This window comes from Pectinophora gossypiella, chromosome 1 (assembly GCF_024362695.1).
Source record: "Pectinophora gossypiella chromosome 1, ilPecGoss1.1, whole genome shotgun sequence".
NCBI classification, from domain to species: Eukaryota; Metazoa; Arthropoda; class Insecta; order Lepidoptera; family Gelechiidae; genus Pectinophora; species Pectinophora gossypiella.
Window position 1 is genome coordinate 13,776,354 of NC_065404.1, and position 25,638 is coordinate 13,801,991.

At 36.0% G+C, this 25,638-nt stretch overlaps 1 protein-coding gene across 2 annotated transcripts in view; it reads left to right on the forward strand.

Annotated features, from left to right (window-relative positions):
- Positions 1–1,523: 1,523 nt before the first annotated feature.
- Positions 1,524–25,638, forward strand: part of LOC126370852 (homeobox protein aristaless-like) — a 31,628-nt gene continuing 7,513 nt past the window's right edge. The window contains exons 1-2 of one of the 2 annotated variants that reach the window (XM_050015957.1): positions 1,524–1,636; positions 25,158–25,461. In XM_050015957.1, the coding sequence (XP_049871914.1) occupies positions 25,262–25,461 (200 nt within the window). In that variant the 5' untranslated portion in view covers positions 1,524–1,636; positions 25,158–25,261. Of the gene's footprint in view, positions 1,637–8,129; positions 8,326–25,157; positions 25,462–25,638 lie in introns of those variants that run through there. The other variant, XM_050015947.1, reaches the window with a different exon arrangement.

Below are 25,638 nucleotides of genomic sequence, written 5' to 3' on the forward strand. Positions count from 1 at the left end.
ATTCTACCTACGCTTTCGGGAACACAGGCGTGACGCTATGCTATGTTATTGTTTTTAACTTTTAACTTTAGGCATACCGTGTGCCACCTAACGCTTAAGCGCGAGCGAGATAGAATATGCGCGCTTTCCGCTGATTCGTTAGCGGCTTACGCTCACTTATGACTAAAGTAAGACCCAGAGGGGGTGAGGTCAGCGCCTGATACGAATTGGTGCGGGGCGGAGAGTTACCGTTCCATGATCATCTCGGGCATGCTGTAGGAAGCAGATGTGTGTCATTACAGGTACCTGCTTATACCAATGGCCTGATAACAACTCATTAAAGCACAGTTCATCTTTGTATTCTTTGGACGCGAATACCAAATTGCAAATTATATTCTATAGAGGAGCTCGGTGGCAATTGTTGAAGTTAAGCAACTTTCACAAAGGCCGGTCATAGGATGGGTGACCACAAAAAAAAGTTTTCATCTCGAGCTCCTCCGTGCTTCGGAAGGCACGTTAAGCCGTTGGTCCCGGCTGCATTAGCAGTCGTTAATAACCATCAATCCGCACTGGGCCCGCGTGATGGTTTAAAGCCCGATCTCCCTATCCATCCATAGGGAAGGCCCGTGCCCCAGCAGTGGGGACGTTAATGGGCTATATATTTAAAGCTTTTCCTCTGTCAACAACGCTAACGTGCATATACTTAATATACTATGAATGTATGTAACAGTATCATTCGTGTGTCCCCACCAGTAAACTCCACCGTGGAACTGCTCCACGAGAATGACATTAGCATCTGTTAAAACAACATTATTCGACGCTCGCTCATTCCTGCCCGCACTAATGTTATGAAGTTGACGTAATTTCTGATTGTTCAACGGTAAACGAGGCACTGGGTTCCGTAGGCTGTTAGACGAATAATTTTGGTGTGATTTTAGTGTGTACATATCACTTTTTAAACTTTGTTTTGGAGTGATTGGATAAATAGTAGGTAGTTGAGTTTGTAAGAGAAATATAATATTTGGGTAGCTAGACATCATCGCTTCTTCAAACTAAATTTGCCTATCTAGGTATATTTTTCTATTTCTAAGAACTAGTGGGTAAATGTTATTCGGAAAATATGAGTTTTATGTCCAAGAAAAAATTATAACCTTAAAAACCTACCAAAAACTTCAAAAAACATAATCATAGTCCATATATCTTTACCTAGAAAATTGCTGTTATAATGTAAACTTTTTAACCGGTCGATACGCACTACTCATATCATACATATTATACTGAATCGGAACCGTATATTGGATATGCTTTGGTATTAAATAAACATTAAACACGTGACAATCAAATACTTAGTTTCCCCACTTGCAAAAGGGCCCCTAAAAATGGAATATGAAAAACGTTAGTAGACACAACTAATGTCAGTGTAATGGGTCTCTTATCGGACTAATTAAAAGTAGATTTAGCGCTTTCTAATCGCTTCAGTCTACATAGTGACATAACTGGGCGAATCCTTCTTTAGGAATTGATTAATGACTACAGTGACAGTTGAGTTATTAACTATAGTTAACCGTTACCGGGGTTGGTGCAAATGACTCGATTGTTTATTGAAGAGGAACTCTGTTTGGTGTTGTTTTTTTGTAGTCTATGTGAAGATCAAACGGTAAGTAGATAATTATGTAGAAATTATACACCTACAATGTCAAACATACTCATTTGTCATTTTGTTCTTCGTATGAACGGATGGTTGGATATTACATTGTGAGGAAAGGAGGAAACCCATATTCCCGAGAATTGTGTTTCGGAGGTATGGGACCTAACATCTATTGGGCTGGCTTTCACCTCGCAGGTTAGAAGGTTAGACATGCTTCTATAAAAACCGGACCTGTCAAATCTTCAGGTTTTAGGTAAGCAGACTGTGAAAACGAGATAACGCTAGGAAGATGATGCTGGTAGTGATTTTTACAAAGTATCAAGTTATTAGCGCTCTACAAAAACGGATCAAAACTCTTAAATCTGTTGCCAGCCAGGGATGAAGCCATATGAAGCTATAAAAAACGTATTTCAGTTTTTACACTCAAGTTTAATGTCGTCGTGAGCATGATTTTACAACGCATAAATATGTTGTAAAACATAACTTTATTTTACCACATTGTTACAAGGGATTAGTGTAAAGAAAAACTGACTTTTATCCGTTGTAAGTTAAGTGACTAGGTGATTGCCTGTCTTCTGTTAAACACAAGAATAATAAAGAATTTGATAAAGTCGTAAAAATCTATGAACTTCATTTTGCTAAGTAATAAAAATGTTATGTTTCAGAACGTACGTAAGTACAGCAATATTCAATTTGCTGTTTTGTATTATTAAACAATTATGTATGATTTTATAGACCTATTCAAATATATAGTTAATAATTTCTTCAGTACTTGTATAGATGCTGTACTTTGGTATAGGCATTTTAAAAAATCATTTTAATTTCGAACAGTAAAGACAAATACATTTTTTATTTAACTATAAATATTGTAACACGAATGACATTCACCTTCTATTTGCCCAGACAAACCAGACGATTGGCAAAATCACGCATGAAGTAGAAAATTAGGTTAGCAAAATCCAAGCAACTTTTTGTTCTTGAAAGTTAACCTATAGCAGCCCCAAATAAGATTAAAATTCCTATCAACTTCCCACCGCTAAAACTTAGTATCTCAAAAAGCTAGTTTTCCTTTTGGAGCGTCCACGCCGCGGGCTGATCGCGAGACCAATCGATTCGGAGGCAGCGGCACAGTTTGTTTAGCCCGACCGAATCCGCCCAAAAAGACAAGTCGTGGATTGAATCCCTGGGTAGAGCCACTGTTAACCATGTCCTGAATGAGGAGGTTTGTCTGGTTACTAATACAATTCTCGCTGGAAATGCAGGTAAAGATAACACTGATAGAACCAAAGAAGCAGTGGTAAGTGATACAAGCGATGGAGTAGAATCGGTAAAAGCCGATTCAAGTTTGGTACGCGTTCTGAAAAACGGCGTCATCGCGAGCGGAGCTCTCGAAAATGGCCGTGGTAATGGTGTTTGTTTGTTGATTTTCTCTCGTTTTGGCCGTAACTCGATTTGCTTTTTGTTCTGGACACACAAAAGCGGGTAAATTTCGTTAGTGCGCCGTCCCCGGTGGACGGTCGTGCCTGAGAACGTCGTGACAAGGTTTTTGGAGCAGATGGGATACACGACCGCACCGTGCAATCAATTAGACCTGCCATTAAAACAAATATTGAGTTACTTTGAAGAGGGTCGTCAACAAAAACAGACTTTGGACAATATTACAATGCTAGCTGAATTCGGAACAGAAATTACAACACGCAAATCTATCTAGGCCTACGTTTTTGTCACCTGCAGCAAAACCTACTTTTTTATAGTCTGCTCAAGCTAGGCACGAGTGATTTCAACATTCTAAATAGCTCCAAATCTATGTCGAATCGTATTTCCTGCGACTGTTAAGCTCGAATAGAGTCACTGACTCTGTCTTAACTAATTTATTGCATCTTTTGTTTCCAAACCGATACAAAAGAAGAATCGAATCAATGGTACATTTCGATTAAAGACAAAAACGTTGGACAGTCATCGTCAACAAGACACGGAGTGAATGCCCTCAGCAATTTATTTTAAATTAAGTCTCAGATAAAGTAAAAAAAAGGAAAACGGAAACCGTAGAATCAGGGTCCAATTGTCATATCCGGACGGCGGGTGACCACGATGACACATAAAAAACAAATGACACACCGATTGATTTAGTAAACCGCAAATGGGTGAAATTTGTTGTCCGATCAACACTTCAGTATCTCTGCAGGATGAGTGTTTCGTCGAAATCGCTATATGATGTTCGAGGGTTAGGACGGTTGTGACCGCAAATTATGCACGTGTGACAATATTTCTTCATTAGAGCGGTCACTCTCTAATACAATGGCGTTAATGTATCTCGGAAACAGTCGACCGCGGCACCTTTGTGCAGGTCGCGAGCTAATCACCACTATTGCAGTGAAAGCTGACAACGGCGGAAACGCGCAATTTTTTCTAACGCGTCCTTTTCCGGTCACAACAAAAACCTGCATATTGAATTTGAAATAAAAAAATCATATCCCCTAACTGAATTTACACGATTCAGGGCACTAACGACAGTAAAATAACAATTATGGCGACACAGATCTTATCTGTGTAATTTGGAGCGCGTACAAATTTCGTGTCGGCGGCGTAATGGCACCGGCAGTTTTATTGTGTTATTTACACAAATAAAAACGTTTATTTTTACATTTTCCCAAAATTAAATATGGGCCAATTTGCGTCAGGAGCGGGAATTACGTTGTTAGTTTGTAATTCGTGTGATTCGAGGAGCGGAGGCGAGGGCGCGTGATCTTGCTCGTTCATTATTCACATGTTTGTTGTAAACTCATTTGTGTCGTTGTAATTACAAACATTATTCGTGGGAGGAAGTCCTCCTGGTTCCGTAATCACCAGCAGGTACAAAGTACGCAATGCGCAATCAGTTTCCACTGTCTGTTTATCTACCACATTATGACTATTATGTTTCATCATAAAACATTTATTTGAATAAATGCAATGAGCACAACGCTTGTATTCAGCGCAAAGTAATTTTGTTGTAATTTTATTCGCTTTACAATGACATTGACGATAATTGCTGGGATTGTTTTTCATATTATTTACCACATATGAATCTTATAGACGAACAAGATCATACTTAGGCGATACTCACGCGACACCGCTTATGTCAAGCGGTCGGCAAAGTAAGGTAAGATTTGTATGTAAGTAATCCGCTAATGCCTAACACACGAAGACCGCCAAGCCGCGTGGTGCCCCGGTACGTCCTATGAGAATCGCCTTCATCATCATCATCACCAGCCCATTAACGTCCCCACTGCAGGGGCACGGGCCTTCCCTATGGATGGATAGGGAGATCGGGCCTTAAACCACCACGCGGGCCCAGTGCGGATTGGTGGTTATTAACGACTGCTAATGCAACCGGGACCAACCGTTTAACGTGCCTTCCGAAGCACGGAGGAGCTCGAGATGAAAACTTTTTTTTTGTGTTCACCCATCCTATGATCGGCCTTTGCGAAAGTTGCTTAACTTAACTTAACTTAACTTAAGTTGCCTATGAGAATCGCCTTAACAATAGTTATACCTATTAGTAAACAATAAAAATTGTTTCATTATTTTTTTACTGGACTCTCAACTTCACTACCTACACGACGTTCGTTGTCAGAACTTCAGACATCTCTTAAGTATATGTTTGTATGTTTGATTATCACAAGGTGCAATGGAAAAGTAGGTATTTAAATAATGTTACTTTAAGGTGAAGAAGTTTTATGCAAAATTTTATTACATTTGGGACAGGTGTGTAAGTACTGTACTTAAATGAAAGACCAATTTAATTTGGTAAGTAAGTAGATGCCTAAAGTGTACTTAGGGAATCATATTGTTTCTAATTTTAATGCAATACACACTTAACAATGTTATATAATTATGTACCTAACCTACTTAGTCAATGATAACATTGGTTTTCAAACTATAAAACGGAAATATGAAACGGAAAGTATCTGAATAAACTTATATAAATCTATAGTTTCAATTGATTTTTACTTATACTCAATGCAGAAGCATATGTTTGTTTCCTTTTGTTGGTTGCCTGGAAGAAATTGCTCTAGAGCAATAAGGCCGCCCAAATTGTACTGTATTCATGTGTTTTGTCTGATTGTTGAAATTTTAGTTCTGTGCATTAAAGTATATTTGATTTGATTTGATTTGATTTGAAACATATTGGAATTCGCAGTAGAAACTGTTTCGCATGAAAACATAATTATAACTACACACGGAACAAAATTAACAAGATACAAACGATAGAGAGCTTGATTTTGTTCTAAATGTGATTTTAATAGTTTTAATTACAGTTTATGACGGTAGACTTGATGGCAATGCCAGGGATATTAAAGTCGCTCTATTGTTACGACCACGACGGAGGTTTACGTACTTGGTAACTGTCATCTGTAGACATCAATATTAGCTAAAATGACTTGTAAGTATTTGACTTAAAGGAACCTTACTCATATGAGGCAACAAGTCCAGTTATATTTTTTCAGATATATTTTCAATATATAGTTTGACTTATCATGAACCACCATAAATTATAAATATTTAACATAATCAGCGAGAAACAAAAAACCAAATTAAAATAAAACGTTTTCAGGCTATACAGGGTGTTAGTGACGTCGTAACGAAAACTTTGAGGGATGATTGAGACCATGATTCTGAGATGATATGAAGTGGAATTTTCCGTCGCAAAAGTATGGAACAGAAAATAATAAAAAGAAAAACAAAAATTTTGATGAATTTTCCGACTGAAAATTCCACTTGATATCAACTCAGAATCATGGTCTGAATCATCCCCCTCAGTATTCGTTACGGTGTTACTAACACCCATACCTACTTGTATGGGTACAGTATGTACTTGTGCGGGGCGTAAGTGACATCGTAACGAATACTGAGGGGGATGATTCAGACCATGATTCTGAGTTGATATCAAGTGGAATTTTTCATCGCAAAAGTATAGAATTGAAAATAATTTTAAAAAACTAAAAAAAAATCATGAATTTTGCGACGGAAAATTCCACTTGATATCAACTCAGAATCATGGTCTGAATCATCCCCCTCAGTATTCGTTACGATGTCACTAACACCCTGTATAGCCTTTAAAAAACTTATAAAAGAAAAAATCATATATATATTATAAGTATTTGATTTTATCTTTGTTTCAGTCAAATACTCAATTGTCTGATAATGCCTTTAGGTTTTAGAATGACAGTTGATTTTATCAAAAAATCATGAGTTCCAAAAAAACGGGCAAGAAACATTTTTACAATTAATATATCATGTCAACAATTGACTGCCGCCATGCGACTGTAGATATTTTTTACAATTAAATTGTACTTAATAAAATACTTAAAGTTTGATATCATAAATAAAACAGTAAACGCAACTCAACACACCGCAGTAACACGGGCAATCAAAACTACATCCTATAATCATTGCTTAGATACATCTGGGAATCGGTACTTGATTACGTATCAAACTAATAATCCGTCTGAAGGCAAAGCTACACCGCTAACTAAGTTGCAAGTAGTTGCAACATCCCTGTTTATAGCCCTAGGTGCAATTAGAGCAAAGATGCCGATGGTTACAAATAAATACCCTGTGCCGCCGATGTATAAAGATTTCATAGCATCTAATTGGATACCTAATACGGCCATCAATGGTGGAAAAATTAAACAGGGAATTTATGGCTTCAAATACCACGCTTGGTATGGTCCAGGATTACAGATAGTGGTCGCATCTGGTATACATCTTAGTTTAAAGGTGTCACATATTTTGACAGAAAATTTTAATTAAATATTGTAGTTAAGTACAAACAAAATTTCAATTTTCAAATCATTGGGATAGGGATAATATCTCTGCTGAATAATTGCGAAATACAGGGTCGTACAATATATTACGAAATCCATTAGTAGAACTACCTAACCGATTAGTTAGTTTGATGGATACTTCGCTACTTTTCAGATCCCTTTGTTATATAAAAAGACAATTCGTAAAGTGGCCGTATATATTTATATACTTAATCATTTTATAAAATTTCGCGTGTTATATTTTTTATTCGTGCATGAAAATACCATTAATTTATATACAATTTCCATAATAATCTTATGTATGACAACAGCAACATATCAATATTTTTTAATGTTTACTTTAGTACGTCATTTCAAAATTAACGTAATGAAGCTCACAGTGAACGTGCAAACAATATCTTTAAAGCTCAAATCACGCAATAACTCGCAGTATACTTAATTACAGCGCTAGTGAGCCACAGTTAGGCTTTTGACACAACAGACAACGCATATATCGTGACTTTGGCCAGTAAAGTCGGTTTGTTGATAAAGTCAATTAGTGGTATCGAAGTAGGGACCCGTATCAACTGATTGTGGCCCACCCTCACACCCGCCAGCGAAGCTCCGCGTCTCTATTGGCTGGCGCTGCTAAGGGGAGTGGCTTGAGTCCGCTAAGTTTTTTGTTATACATTTCCGATCCGTTCGTAGGCGATCATCGAGCCGGCTGTATTCTGTACCAGTCGTTTGAAGGCGTCGGTGTGTCATAGTTTATTGCTTTGTTGCTGGTCAACACGTCACGGGCTATCATGTAAATTGTGTCGTTTATTGACGGCAATTTATTCGTGTTCGCCATATTTTCTTCTCGTGCTTCACAAGGACTTGACCATTTTTTTCGGAGTTCAGCGTGGGGTAAGTGTATACATTATTTATTTTATTTTGCATTTCATAATTATTTTTTATTTTGAGACTGATAAAAGTTGTTAAGAATTCATCAATTTTAAATAATTAGGTATCGATCGGTTGTACACGTATGCTTTTAAAAAATTGATAAGTATACTTATATTTTTATAGTCAACTTCCTAAGTTTCCATTATTAATCGGGTCAGTAAACCGGTAGAAAAATATGAATAGTAGGTACGTATGTATTCTTTTTGTACTTAGTAGTTAAGTACAGTATCTATTTCAGGATTGAGTATAAATTTTAAAAAAATGCATATAATATATATAATAGGTAGGTACTTAAATAAAAAAGACACGCTTGCAATTATTACGAATAATAAAAATGTTTATATGTTATATAGATGTGTTAAAGTCACATAAATTAAAATAATCTCAAGATAATAATGTAGAGCAGGCAACATGATACTAATGTTGATGCTAATGTGCATTAAAATATTTTACATGTTAATCCACCGCCTCCCGCCGCTCACTAATTATATGTAAGTAATAATTAATCTATTAAATTAATGTCATTATTTTGATAACGGACGTACCGAGTCCATTAATCAAAGTCTACGACGACCTCATTTGACGGCTCCCATCATATTTTTGGAACCAAAAGAGGCATAATGCCTGATATTTTAAAGGCATTTGCATAATTAGGTGAATTTTATTGCTTTATTGAATTAGGGCCGATGTCAGCCTCAAAATTGAAAGCAGCGGGGAGTCTTGTGTTGTTAATTTTGTTTATAGCTTGTATTATGGTCAGTTTTGATGTTATTTCCATATCTCGAGCTCTATAAACGTTGTTAGAGTGTGCGGGCAACAATAGCTCGTTTGTTATTGATCTCGATTTTATAGCCGAACAGAGTGTGCCGGGCATTGAACAAACCATTTATTGTCCTTTCCGTATGGATAAGTCCATAGTCGTATTTTATATTATAACCTGGCCAAGATTATTTTGTGGCTCGATATCGAGAGCAAATATTAATTGTTTTTTGACAGCGGCTTTGTAAATTCTAAAATAAAATAACTTTGATTCCAGAAAAATGAAAATTTAATATTAATTATGAATTACCAGTGAAAAATGTATTATGCATAAAATAAATGTTTAATTAAATGTATAGAATAGGTGCAATTACATATTTATATCAATTGTAGAGATCAATTTACCGACGGCAATGTTACTGCGGTTTGCCATAAGCAATTATTCATTCTTTTACAAGAGGCAAATAAAATATGATTGCCGTATTTACTTACGGTGGGATTATTAATTGAATAATTTTCAATGCTGTGGCTCCATAAAAAAGTTATGTTCTAAGTATTTCACGATTTAAACATACTTAATAATATATTCCTTCACGGATCTAGAGTATATAAATTGACGCAAATTGCTTTATAAGTGTACATATTTATTATTTTTATGTGCACTATATTTTTCCAACAAAGTGTAATCAATCTCATAGAAGAGTTTGATATCTTTATTACCCTTTCATCCGATCTCACGTCCACCGTGCAGTGTTCACTAAATTGAGTTCTCACATCACAATAGGCCTCGGAAAGTCTGATTTTAACCAATTTTTTACCAAAGGGTTGGCCGATCTCATTCGATTAACATGACCAGGAGTTGAAGACCTCTGTCTTCTATGGATGAGACATAAATTTTGAAAGGAGTACAGTCCGGCGTGTGAAGGTCACAGCTCTCGGGATGGTGGTCGAGATAAAAAACCCCCGTGATGACTTGCGGATGCCTCCGGAACGCGAGCAGCATTGTTGATTGTATTAGACTTAATTAGATCTTAATTAACATTCTGGTTTCTCATTACACGCTACTCCGAGCTACCAGCGGCATTCATAATAGGAAAGTCGATTTACATCCGAACCACTCATATCTTGATGATTTTTTAAATAATGTACGAATATTAAATTGTATATTTTTGTTTTTGTTCATTGTATCGCTGGTGATGAAACCGGGTTAGGAGATGTTATCGCCGCGACGGATAATGATATTAATATGAAATTGCAAAATTTAATAATAGCCCGCTTTTTGTTGATCTGATTTGGAAAACGGATCAGTAATTGTACCAATTACAAACTTTATATATACCTAACCATTGTGTCTAGACTTAAAAACTACATCCTGCACATTGTATGTTGTTGTACTGTACAAAACCAATCAATTAAATTCATTTTCATTTTTTGTCCACTAAAACTGAACAAATTAAATGCTGTGCGCTTACTCTACGAGTAACACCATTTAATTTATTTACGGCTAATAACACTTAACTTCTATTCCAAACCACTTTTAATGCTAATCTAGGCGGAACAAAAGCATAATTAGTCAAATCCAACAAAAGCGTTGAAGCTTAAAACTTCAAATTAACTTTGCTTCTTTGAATTAAAGTTGATAATTCAGGTAATCTGTTGGTTCGATTATTTAGTAAGGTGATTAAGGATATTGAACTTAAAGTAAGTAGTGATAAAGAGGATGTCAGTGTTCAGGTAGCAGACAGGCATCAGTCAGTGAGTCAGCCGCGTGGCTTATCGCGAGGTATAAGCCCAGACGCCATTAACACTTAAGCCGATACCTAATGGACAAAAAAGATAATCCCAAAATTCTTAGAGATGTTGAAAAACTTAAGATTGCAAAACGGATATACCCAAATTTTAAAGACAGATTGGAAATTCGGAAAAGAAATATTGCAGGCGTCTTGTTGTTAACTGGAAGGATTAAACAATGTAAAATTTTGAGATTTATATTTTGTAGATCTCCTAAGGCATTTATAAGTTATTTCGTGATTAGGCGACATTACCTAACCAGACATTCTAATGGACACAGACTATACAAAAGTAAAATGGTCCTGCATAATATGTGACTACATCGTAATTATAATATAGTAAACAGAATAAAATGTTTTTGTCTATTTTTAAATTATGCATGTAAGTATAAATGTTTGAACTTGGAATAAACTAGTAAGTAAGTAACGACACTAACAACACATTTTTCGACCCTATAGCCTTTAAATCCAAAGACACAGTGACGAACAAAAAAAAACACAGACCTTGATATATCTGCAAAAAGGGTTTATTTTTGACTAGAATATTATAAGTCGTGACCTTTGCACAGAAGACTAAATCAATCATCACGAAGCAATACTAAAAGTATCGTAATGTTCCATAAAACCATGGCATGTTTTATGTCTAATGGGGCAGCGACAAAAACCCCACTAATCCCTCAAGGCGCCAGTGTATCTTCAAATCCTATTATATGTCCTCCTTCCATTCCTGTGTTATCTTCAGATTAACTAGCAGTAAGGTTGTGTTAGTTTATCTGTTTATTGAAGGTAGTAGCTTCTAGTACATGGTTCTCGTCACTTTTAAGGGATTGGTATTCTGTTTAATTGCTTTTTTGACGTGAGTTATTGTAAGACTTCGAGTGGCATTTACTAGTTGACCAAAAAATGGGCGTCGCTGAGTTCTGTCATCCAGTACGTTTATTTTTTGTTTTGATCCGGTTTTAAAGAAAATGTAAGAGATGGTAGTACGAACGACTATAATAAATAAATAAATAAATTGATAATTCTCGTAACAGTAAGATTTTACCTAAAGCCTTAACCGCAACGACTAAACTAAAACGATTACCAGAATCCCAATATGACCTTAATTTTTAGATAGGTTCGAGTCCTTTTTTTGTAGGCTTTAAGTTGCTATTGTCTTGTCGTGTGTTTTTCTTGAATAACGTTATCATTTTAATTAGGATCATTGCCAATTCTTTCTTCCATCTTCTCTATTCCTCACTCGCTGGGAGTAAAATGCTTCACACATTACATAATTATATCAGACAATAAAATGCAATACGCGTTAAACATATGCACGATATCATTTTCATACTCGACGGTTCATTAACTTTGGTATACTAATGCAGCTTTCTAGTGTAGCCTGTATAAGTAGTGTATCCTGGCCATCGAATTGGGGAAGATTACTGAGAAGTGTTTGTTTTTTCATTATAGTTTAATTAATATAAGGTGCTTTTAAAAATTTTGTCTCTATGAGGTTTCAAGTTTTAATATTTATTACTATTATTAAAACTTATTGACGATATTTTATAAACAATTTTTGCTTCTATTAAAAATCGATGTTCTGTTATAACAAACAGCAACCTCATATAACTAAAACCTGGTAAAAGAACTTTATTGTTTTCAATACTGTATTCTATTCATTATATTTAATTTTTCGCCTGATATACTGAAAGTTCAAAAACACGTGTAGTTCAACCTTCGATAGGCAACTTTCCGTCTAGTCAAATCAGTTACTTTTTACTAAACGCCAAAACCCGAAATTACTATGGAATTTGTATGAAGAAGCACACTGTGACGTCATAGAAAAACGTAATAAAATTTCGGACTTATTACGTTTTTCTTGATTAAATTCATAAATAAGTTAAATAGGAAAAAAAATAATATTTTCATTAGTTTTAGATCTGTATTTAGTCATCTGAATTTCATAATTTATCTTGAACACGACCCAATGTTCTGTACATTTCGGGCGCAATTTTACCTTCTTGCTTGTTGCTTCACAGTTATCACATGTACCTATAAGTTACCGTCGTTGTTTAAGGACCTAGACATCATTAACTACCTTTGTCTTATACAAGTAGTGGGTACTAGTTTTTACCGGCGATGCTCATGTTATCCAATAGGGTATTAAATTATTACTATCTTTGAGAATATTTATTGGTCTAGTATTAATTGAAACTGCATCGTAACCGCTGCACGTCGCATCGTAATGTAATTGAATAATTAATTAAATGCTATATATTATACACGATCCATATTCACACATTTTCAATTTCAATTTACGAGTACAAGGAATAATGTTCAAGTAATTAACTTGGTAATTAAAATTTAGATGAAATGTAATGTACATTTTTAATAGGCCGTAATGATGTATCAACGTTAGAAAGAAAGTTTTACTTTTCATTGCTCAGTTAAATACTGCTACAGTTAATTTAATATGAAGCTGTTAAGAATATAAAATAATAATTCATACAAAGTAGTTAAATTTACATGTGAATAAAATGTGTGTTTAATTTTACACTACATATGCATGCGATATTACGGTGATATTACTTTACGGTTAATAAATTGAGAAATATAAAAGCTATAATACTTATTACATAATTAAACAAATAAAATGTAAACGACTAGATATTAATGTAGAGTCAGCGATATTATGAGATACGCTTTTTTACTTTTTATCCAGTTTTTACAAAATGTGGTTGGTTACATTACACTAGATCGAATTTCGAAACGCGACATGGATGGAAAATGAATGTGCATATTGATTATTAATGATTATAAGGTAGGTAGGTAACAGTAACGAATGAAAAGTAAAAATGTTGTAAAATAAATGCTTTATTAACAACTAGCTTTTGCCCGCGACTTCGTCCGCGTGGCGTGTTATATAAGAGAGAGATCTTTGTGTGTGTGGGAGTGCATACTTATGCAGTTTAGATTTTTTCATAATTTTTTTTCCCAATAACTCCCATTTTTCAAAATACAGCCAAAAATAAACTTTATATTTACTAAGGTATGCATGCATGCTAGATTGAATCAATTGATTGAATTGTTTTTTTTTAATTGATTGTTCATTGAGTTTTAATTTTAATACACACTTCCTCTCTTCCCTCCAACGTTGCTGTGCCCTACAGGGTCCATGTTTTAGTTCCTATGCCTATGTAACACCCCATTGTACTACATGGAATGCAATAAATAATTTAATTGAATTGAATTGAAAACATCTATCTTACGCGGTTTCGATTTTTTCATACAAATGTTTTTTTCCCGCTAACTCCCGTTTCCGTGGGAATTTTGCAATATCCTGTTGCAACTAAGCTTTAAGTTAACTAAGGTACCTGTATGCCAAATTTCAAGCGTCTAACTTAAGCGGTTTAGATTTTTCATACAAAAGGATTTTCCCGCAAATTTCCGTTTCCGTGGGAATTCCGGGAATTCCTTTCTTAGTGCACCTCTACGGTACCTAAGCTATGTCCCTTCCAAATTTCAAATGCCTACGTTTAGCCGTTCAGGCTATGCGTTGATATGTCAGTCACTGAGTCAGTCAGTTTCTTCTTTTATTTAGATTTGATTTTTTCATACAAATGTTTTTCCCGCTAACTACCGTTCCCGTGGGAATTTTGTAATATCCTGTTGCAACTAAGCTTTAAGTTTACTAAAGTACCTGCATGCCAAATTTCAAACGTCTAACTTGAGTGGTTTAGATTTTTCATACAAAAGGATTTTCCCGCTAATTCCCGTTTCCGTGGGAATTTCGGGAATTCCTTTCTTAGTACACCTCTACGGCATCTAAGGTACCTGCATGACAAATTTCAAACGTCTAACTTGAGTGGTTTAGATTTTTCATACAAAAGGATTTTCCCGCTAATTCCGGTTCCCGTGGGAATTTCGGGAATTCCTTTCTTAGTGCACCTCTACGGTATCTAAGGTACCTGCGAGCCAAATTTCAAACATCTAACTTGAATGGTTTAGATTTTTCATACAAAAGGATTTTCCCGTTAATTCCCGTTCCCGTGAGAATTTTGGGAATTCCTTTCTTAGTGCACCTCTACGGTACCTATGGTACCTGCATGCCAAATTTCAAACGTCTAACTTGAGTGGTTTAGATTTTTCATACAAAAGGATTTTCCTGCTAATTGCCGTTCCCGTGGGAATTTCGGGAATTCCTTTCTTAATGCACCTCTACGGTATCTAAGGTATCTGCATGCCAAATTTCAAACGTCTAACTTGAGTGGTTTAGATTTTTCATACAAAAGGATTTTCCCGCTAATTCCCGTTCCCGTGGGAATTTCGGGAATTCCTTTCTTAGTGTACCTCTACGGTATCTAAGGTACCTGCATGCCAAATTTCAAACGTCTAACTTGAGTGGTTTTGATTTTTCATACAAAAGGATTTTCCCGCTAATTCCCGTTCCCGTAGGAATTTCGGGAATTCCTTTCTTAGTGCACCTCTACGGTATCTAAGGTACCTGCATGCCAAATTTCAAACGTCTAACTTGAGCGGTTTAGATTTTTCATACAAAAGGATTTCCCTTCACTACTCTGCTCCTATTGATTGTAGCGTGATGAAAAGTATACTATAACCTGTCCAGGAGTGTGAAGAATAATTGTACCAAGTTTCATTAAAATCCGTCCAGTAGTTTTTGTTTCTATAAGGAACATACAGACAGACAGACAGACAGACAGACAGACAGACAGACAGACAGACAAAAATTTTACTGATTGCATTTTTGGCATCAGTATCGACCACTTATCACCCCCTGATAGTTATTTTGAAAAAATATTTAATGTACAGAATTGACCTCTCTACAGATTTATTATAAGTATAGATAAATATTGTACTTAACTCGAAAGAAAGAAGGAAAGTTGGAGTAAAAACTATATTGTGATAAGCAAAAAAGATTAAAACAGCTGAAACAATCACGTTACAGGCATTATGGTCATGAAAGTACAAAAACGGCTTATACAACAGTAGCAGAGGCAAACGAACTCCGTACCGCTAACCAAATAGTAAAAAGTCTATGTTCCGATTATTCGCTCGATCAGCCAATCAGTGGCAAAATTCTACGCCATCGAACCGTTAAGATCACTGCTTTATTTAATTTACTCATTTTTTTCTAATAGGAAATTGTGACTTCGGTTAATTTGTTTTTTCATCGAGTTTCACTTCTCATTTTCAATTATCGTCATAATTTTGCGCCAAACCTTTTTAGATCGTTTGGTTTGAAGAAATTAGTTTACGCGTGTCGTAATGTCCGGTTTTGTATTTCACTGGCTGTAGAGTAAAATACTCTTTCTGAGATGGAATTTACAAAAAGCTTCATAAACGACCCATTTATGAAGCTTTTCAACTTTCTAGGCCAGGCGATTTGGAATTATACTTTTTTAAAAAGAACATGGTTCGTAAATACCTTAGACGTATTTGTTTTATCTGACCACCTATTTTTTAGATAGTACGGGTTACCCCTTATCTCCTTTGGTACCAATAAAAAACAAAACAGCACGTGAGCCCAACATAAAACTTTTTGTCCATAATTTGCTGATTTGCAATTTCAATTTTTTTCCAAGTTTAGCAAAAAACCATTTTCGCGCGAAATCCTTATTCTTCTTGTGTCTAATGACGTGTTAGAACAGGTATTAGAAGTTTGTTTTTTTTACCGCACTTAGCACGGGTTGTGCTCCATTGGAGTTTGCGGCGCGTGACTGATTGGCCCAGCTATTGGTTTAACCATGGAGCACGGAATAAAATCTCATTCGGCTGGTATTAGACATACCATTAACAATAAGTACTACTTATAAATCTAAAAAAGTACCTTAGTTCTAATAAATTGTCAGTATATTTCCAAAACAAGTTATAAGTTTCCAAATTTGATTCAAAAAAATTAGTTTGACATTCTACGTATAATAAGCTAAGCACAAAGTTGGCTGCAATTTTCGCCTCTAGCATAGAATACACAATTATACTACGGCATAGAAGGACACTCTCCGCTCCGCAACGCTACAAGCTTGATTTACCTCACCCCCATTTTAGTATATTTTATAACATGAGGACTAAAGAGTAAGGAGCGCGCACGGACTGTCTGTCTCTGTCGCACGAACGGGATAAGGCGTCTCACGCTTTATCCGTGTAGTGTCTTTATAAGAATGAGTTTCTAGTATGGAGTGTCTGGGTTGTGCCTCTAGTAATTGCTGAGCGTAAATTTGCTTCCATACTCTGTGTGTTTAATAAATATCGATTGTAATTGTTAAGAAACCGTTGCCGCTAGTCTAATCATTGTTTTTGTAATACGCATATACGTTTCCGCCGCATATTTGCGTATGTAATTACAAATAATGACATAATCATTAACGCGCTTCTGGTACTACTATAATATGGGTAATCACAAGATGCATAATGTGCGTAGGTATAAATAAGTAAACAGGCCTACCCTCAATCAACCTGAAGGGATGTGGAGCATACTCCACCACGCTGCTCCACTCCGGCTAGTGGGGGTATTTGAGCTAATAGCTCGGAACTAAACGTTCCTTCTTAAGCACGGAATCATGTTATTTTTTCGGACAATATGGTGATTTATCCTGCAATATCCTAGCCAACTAAGGACAGTCTCAAAAATGATTTTCGACAATGTCCCCATTGGGAATCAAACCTGGAACTCCAGATCATGAGCACGTAGCTTTTATAGCACGGCCGTAGCCTCATGCAATATGATCGTTTTGTGCATATTTCGGTCCTACCGGCTATGCCCCCGCGGCTTGTATCTGAAAAGGTCGAACATCATGAAATGATCAATTCTAAGATCTAGCCACGACATGAAATGGGCTTTCCAGGCTACGTTCACCAAAAACAATGTAGATGGCGTTGTAGATACAGCTTCAAATTAACTATTTTCTCATTACTCGGGTACATAATTATTCCAAAATACAATCTAATGGCAGAAACATACATAAAAATAATTGTTACTTGATATTTGAATCACATTATGTATATAATGATATTCTTACCTATATTGCTTTTCTTAATGTGGAAGATAATTGTGCCAGGGTGTAATAAACAGATAAAAGATGCATGGGTCCGTTATCCACCAACCCACCAAACCGCAGCGGAGCAGCGTGGTGGAGTATGCTACATACCCCCTCCGGTTGATTGAGGGGAGGCCTGTGCCCAGCAGTGGGACGTATATAGGCTGTTTATATGTCTGTATCTGTGTGTGTGTTTTTGTGTGTAACATGTGTCCGTTATCCATGAAATTAGAAGGTCAAACGAAGAAAAATCTGTACAGCGCCATCTACATTGTTTATGAGGAAGGTAGTCTGGAAACTCCCTCATTAGGACTCTATGGTCCTACCATACATGGCTTGTTTAATTATACTTTTTGTTTTAATAACACGCACTCATCATATTTGCAATCATTTTGCGTAGTGCTTCAAGCATAAATAATGATATGTATAAAGTAAAAAGTTGTGTATTGCGTAAATTAAAATGACAAAAAAGCCAACCAATAAACTAGGTAATTTATAATGGCAAGTAAATTATAGTTTTTGTCTCTTTATAATAGTTCTTACGGGTTTCAAAAGCATTATCATACTTTTTGCGTAAGTACCTAAATTGAATAAATAAATAATAATCTAGAAATGAAACATAGTAAGTACATAGTTTATAACTGTAAAAAATAATTAGGTAAGTTTAAAACTAAAAGCTATAATAATGTCAAAGTAAGTACAAAAAAGCGATAGGCACCATTTGACCGGTCTTTTATTGTCATATTGGAGTCCAATCGACCTAAATAGGTACCTTTATAGAAATGACCAAACGCACAACATTACAAACAGTTGTATAATGATCTATGAAGGACTGTGGTATGCCCAGGAGAGCATGATACCGTAAAGTTGCGATTGGCCGTGCGGCAGATGCGTCCGCGCAGGTGGCGTTACGCTCATGCGCGCAGATCCAAATCTAGCCGATCATTTGTAAAACGTTATTGTTTCTATCCTACTATTTTATGTTACTTACGCTTTTGTTGGGTGGTCCTTTGCTTCAGTGTTCTATTAAAAAAAAAATTAAGAGGGGCGGGGGGGGGGGGGTTAAGACACACCTAACTGTTTTAACACACATATCCACATAAGTTAGTTAGTCTTTTACTTAAGTACCTACCTTTTTTATGAATACGCACTGGGATAGTGTAACACACGGATATAGACTGCTAAATTAAAAGAAAAAATAAATATTATAACAATAAAGTAAAGAAAACCATTCCTTTTAGATTAGCTATAGGTACTGCGCACACACGCACGCATACACGCGCACACACACACACACACACACACACACACACACACACACACACACACATACAAGCATTTATAAATTTGATATTTTCTTTTTAAGAAATATTTTATGATTTAGTCTAACAATTTAAAAAAAAAACTTATTTTTTCTATATTTTGTTATTTTTTCTTGACCATGACTTTTTGGGGGTGGAGGCCTGGAGTCCTAAAACACAGGGTATCCTAGTTTAGGCTCCAGCCTCTACAAATATTGTATTTTTGTATGTATTTATGTATCCATGTGTTTTATAATTTGTAGAGGAAATAAAAATTTTACTTACTTTTACTTACTTAGTTTGGTAAAAAGCAAATTGCAAATGAGAAAAAAAAATATAGAATTCGAGAGAGAGAGAGAAATAGATTGTGAAAGAAATTTTTTAGCACTCCAATTTTTTATGCGGCTAGAGTTATAAGAACCAACACGAAACGATCTTAATGCAATCTTTTTTGCGCGATTGGATAATCTTAATCAGATTACGTTAATTACCCACTCAAGGTTGCTTATTTAACAATGAACACGGAAAGGTAACTGTCACGAGTCTATTTAATTTGTTATATCTGTGGTCATTAGATCAATAGTTGAGAACTTGAGATGTTTCCATTTCTAAAAATTCCTTGATTTACCAGTAAGTCGACGGTTACGTATATATTTAATGAACATACTATAGAATCACTTATAGAATATACTTATAGAGGAGCTCGGTGGCGCAGCGGTAAACGCGCTCGGTCTGCGATTGTTGAAGTTAAGCAACTTTCGCAAAGGCCGATCATAGGATGGGTGACCACAAAAAAAAAGTGTTCATCTCGAGCTCCTCCGTGCTTCGGAAGGCACGTTAAGACGTTGGTCCCGGCTGCATTAGCAGTCGTTAATAACCATCAATCCGCACTGGGTCCGCGTGACGGTTTAAGGCCCGATCTCCCTATCCAAGAAAGGCCCGACTTATAGAATAATGCGTCTAGGTACTTTTTATTTCAATGAGGGACTTTCCAGGTTAGTTTCCCCAAAAATAATACAGATGGCGCTGTCGAGACTTAACGTGATATTTACCTATTTTAGGGTTCGTAATTATTTAAAAATACAATGTAGAGCTAACATTCGTAACATGATAAAATTTTGTCACGGTCGTTTATCGATTCTGACGATATAATTATGTCGTTTTGTAGATTGGTGATAATATGTGACCCCAATAAAGTCATGTCGTTCTGTCAAAATACGAACAAAATCACGTGACACGCATGTTAGGGAAAAAAACAAACATCGATTTCTACAAAATTAATTGAATCGATCGATAATTTTATCACGTTGCGCATTTTAGCCCTGCTCAATTGTCTACTTGACAGATTCCGAATAAGTATTTTAAGAATTACAATTGCTTATTTAACCTCCTAAGACCGAATGTTCTTTATAAATCCAAACCCCATTGTTTAACTATTGTGTCTGGAAATCTCGGTCTTAGGAGGTTAATACGACTTAAATTTATTTAAGTAAGTACTCGAAAAAGCTTTATAAAAAAAACATTTTTTTTCTTTATTTATTCTCGCGGGCTTTTTGGCGGGAAACGGGAACGGGACAGTTGCTTTCTTCATTGAATAATCTAAATAATTAATACGAAGTGGTGTTTTGTGGTTAATGATCGTATTAAGTTAGTCGGAAGACATTCGCGAGTGTTATTATATCGGAGTATTCAATAAACAAAGTGTATCTGCCTATTTTCGCTTCGTGGCAGGAAGCCGCTTCATAACTCGAAAGTTTATGCGGACTTTTGAGTTAATTCGTTTGGGGTTCGGAGTAAGAGTCTACTCCGAGGGTGGGGGCTTAGGTTTCATCATCATCACCTTTCATCATTTCATTAATCATCAAGAAAAAAATACGTAAGACATGGCTGTATGGGCATAGTTCCCTTTGCCTTACCCTTCGGGGAAAACAAAAAATATATATATTTATTCTCGCGCGAAAATGGTGCGTCACGTGACGTTTTACCTACCCAGTGACGTCACATTTCAATAAACAAAGCAACTGTCAAACTACGCTTTACTTCGAGTGTATTTGAGACTAAAGTTTACTTGTATTTTTCAGTGGTAGCTTGAAAATGGCCAATTAGCAGGGACATACCTTCACTTGACCATAGAGCCGACACATTGACAACCCTCACACTTATCATGGCCTGTGTAACCGCGGTTTGTGCAAGCTCCACTTGAAAACATTAATTAACCGTCTTAATCATCTCTCGGACCAATTAAATACCACTAATTGGAACCTCATCTAAAACTAATTAACTATGTCGGCTGTAAATTATTTGTTAGGTAAGTCGATTGGTATTTCAAATGGACTTCTAGTTATGTACGAGTTAGTTAGTTAGTTATTCAGGTCAATTTATGTTACACTATGCTTCAGGTATATAAAGTCACGCCTGTATACCTATCGGGTTGGGTAGAGACTTCTGATATTCGTTCTAAGGTCACGAGCATTATTATGTATACACTTTGGTACCATGTCACATTAACTATTTTGACAAATTGAACTGTAAGTCTCACACTAAATGTCAAATATGTTAGTTAGTGCGACAGAATCCCAAAGTGGGTACATTATATTGCTCATGACTGTACAGACAGTCAGTCGCTTTTATCATACTAAAGTCATACCGATTATTGCCCTAGGCATTATTATTTTATTATTGATAGTATAGCCAAAACGATTTGATGATAATTTGGTAAATATTATTTCCAACTTTTACAAAACTATAAGCGTCTTAAGTATACGGTCATTCCGGTTAATTTCCTATTAAATTAGAGAAACAAACATAATAATTTGCAGAAAGTAAATACTACGATTTTATTGATATCAATAAATATGGGTTTTATATTGCCCTATAATGTGTTTGACATGTTTATTTATACGCCATAGTTACTGGTGACCAGTTTGCACTTGTTCGGTATTCCTGCAATAAATGTATTACGTATATAAATTATTGTCATTAAATTATCATAAATGCACTTAGCTTACTACTACTTCTATTTATATATACATATGAGCATTTCCTTTTAACAGCCTCCGTGGTCTAGTGGTTAGAGCGTTAGGCTCACGATCTGGAGGTCCGGGTTCGATTCCCGATGGGGACATTGTCGAAATCACTTCATGAGACTGTCCTTTGTTTGGTAAGGACTTTTCAGGCTTGAATCACCTGATTGTCCGAAAAAGTAAGATGATTCCGTGCTTCGGAGGGCACGTTAAGCCGTTGGTCCCGGCTATTAGCCGTAAAAACACCTCAACCAACCCGCAGTGGAGCAGCGTGGAGTATGCTCCATACCCCCTCCGGTTGATTGAGGGGAGGCCTGTGCCCAGCAGTGGGACGTATATAGGCAGTTTATGTTTTATGAGCATTTCCCACCGTGGTAAGCAGAGACTATAGCTTACCTTATTTGCTTCCTCCAAATTCAACTGTTTCCTTATAATTATCAAATCATACATGCGTAGGTACCGGTTCACAATAGTCTCAGCTAAACATATTAAAACATCCGCTATATAGGCGTTTCGGAGATATGTGACCTAACTTGAATTAGGCTGGTTTTCCCAACGCTAGTTGGTAGGTCCGACAGACAGTCGCTTCTATATAAAACCGGACCTGTTAAATCTTCAGGTTAAGAAAGCGGACCCTGTGAAAACGGGATAACGCTGGAGATATGACGAGGATGACCTGCAAGGGAGGGCACTACCCAGCTTTTCCCCAATGAGTTGATGGACATAATGTGTGTGTCAATATAAAATATTACTTCATTAAACTCGAGTACATTGTACCTTCAATCAACGTTTCCATATCTGCCGATAAATAGACTAAATTGCAAGAACTAAACTTTCAAAATAAGTTTCTTTTGTTGACGTAACTTATTGTAGATTAACTACTTGGTCGCACAAATGGAGAGCGCTGAAGGCTCTCACCCGATACAGCGTTTAAGATAACAGGCCTGAGGGTGCGAACCTCGGCTCAGGGCGTCGTCTGAGAGGAAAAATATTTGAAAGAATTAATCGACCCTAGTGGGTCAATAGCGATAAGCGCTGATTGAGGGAAATCGTCGACCACGCTGGCGGGGTCGGTATCGGGGTCCTGAAGTGTTTGGTGTCGCGAGCTGATTGGCTGCCTCTATGGCTAGAGTAATCGGGTCGTCAGGAATTCAAAATAAGTATAAATACGAGTAACTATAGAATAATGTGGGTAGTAGTTACCCTATTATTAAATTGTGTTATCAGGAATATTTTATTGCGCTGCGTAAATTCGCATTAAAACCAGCGGCGTGCATCGAACCGGAACATGGCGAAAGTATACTTTTTCCGTAGATTCTTCTACCTATAGGCCAATGTTGCCTTTAAAATCACATAAATATAATTATCGTTCTAAAAATCTTTATAGGTTTAAAACTAAGTACTGATTCAACAATGGTTTTGAAAGTATTTTTCTATCATAAAACTTCTTTACTTGTGTTTAAGTTTTATACTTAATTATGATAATTAATTATGACATGAGCCATGTCAGAGGCCTTTTGCGGTTCAATAATAACCCTGACACCAGGGTTGCTGAGGTTGGTAATCCACCTCACAACCCACATGATAGAAGAAGAGAAGAAGAGATGATAAAAAATAAGTTTTCGGTAGTATATTTGAAGGTCTGATATAATGGTTAATTTGCAATTTTACTAACTTAAGTAACAATAAAATCACATTTAATTACCCATGTTTAATAAAATCAGTCCTTTATTTTCTGAAGATAGTCTTGAGTTCTTGATATCGATATAAATGTTTTAGAAATTCCATTTATTTTCTTAATAAAAGCTTAGAATATCCATTTTCCCTTAATGTTTCTTGACAATAACTTAAAATTTTAAAGACTTTTAAAACACATAAATTATAAGTTGTAGAATGAACGATGATGGAAAGAAAGGAAAGGGTCGAAAGAAAAAGAAAGCGGATGTTTGCATATTGCAATTTAGATGGCACATGTGATACAGGGTTAATTGTCCCTGACGATCGGTTACTGCTCGCCCTTAGCCCCCATTCTAATTATTACATTAACGTCAAACGCGCTTGATAATCTATAGGCAATATACTTTCAAGGTTCCTTAGTCAAAATTAACAAACGAAATAAGTAATTATGCCACGTGACTTGCACACAGAAACACACACACAGAATCAATTACACACAGAACACAAAAATCTCAATTTAAAAAAGGTACCTACTCATAATCGTAATCGTTTATTTTTGTGCAATAAAGAATATTTGTATTGTGTAGTTAACGCTTTATACAATGTGTTGTAATACTAAAGTTCTACAGTCGTATCATTAACTAATAATACTAATATAAAAGCTACAGAACACTGTTCTAATATTATCGGTATGCACTTGGCATGTTTTTCAAATACTATCTCTTACAAACACATTTTTATGCTCTACAAATTACTTAGATAACTTTTTAATAAAGAAGTTGCCATCTAAACAATCTATCTGTATGTAGAATTCCATTATGTCGAATGTAATTACATTAACATTATTAGGAACAATGACTTACTGTTACTATTAATATTTCTCGCAGCATTTTACAACTTATTTTCCACTAGCTGCTCGATGCGTACCTCTTTGTTTCATTTCGAAATCCATAAAAGCCCTGCTCAAATAAAGCGCGACTTACATCGCAGATTGACGGGCTTGAATCCCGGTTCGGGTTTTAAACCATTGAATTTGTCTTTATGACTAATTGTAATTGTACAAAAAATAATTTATTGGTGTTTTGTTCACGCGAGTCAAGACAAAAGAACAATAATATCTGGCGGCTCAATAGTAGGCTAATATCGACAGATCATTGCCCTCACGCAAAGAAAAAGAATTTATTAATTCTAATCTCCTTGTTACAGGTATCAACCATCGCAAAACCATCGTCACCATTGATCTCCACGCATATTCTCTACTTTCCGCATCCATTGCCATCTTCCCTCATCAACCTTACTTCTCACCAACCATGGGAGTATCAGAACCTGGTTCGTCGTCAACCCCTGACCTTCCCCCGGAGGTGGAACGTCCAGGGTCGGGCAGTGGGTTGGATGATGAAGACCTGCCTCGGAGGAAGCAGAGGAGATACCGGACCACGTTCACTAGCTATCAGTTGGATGAGCTGGAGAAAGCGTTCGGGAGGACGCATTACCCTGATGTTTTTACTAGGTGAGATAGGTCAACTTTGGTTGTGTTACCAACATTTAAGTAAATACATGTAAGGATTTTAAAGCAGTGTTCCATTGTTCAAAGTGGAGTTCGATATTCAAAACACCGGATCATGAGTTTAATTTTCGAACAATATGACTGTAATATTATTTGATCCTATTACCTATGTAAAAAAAT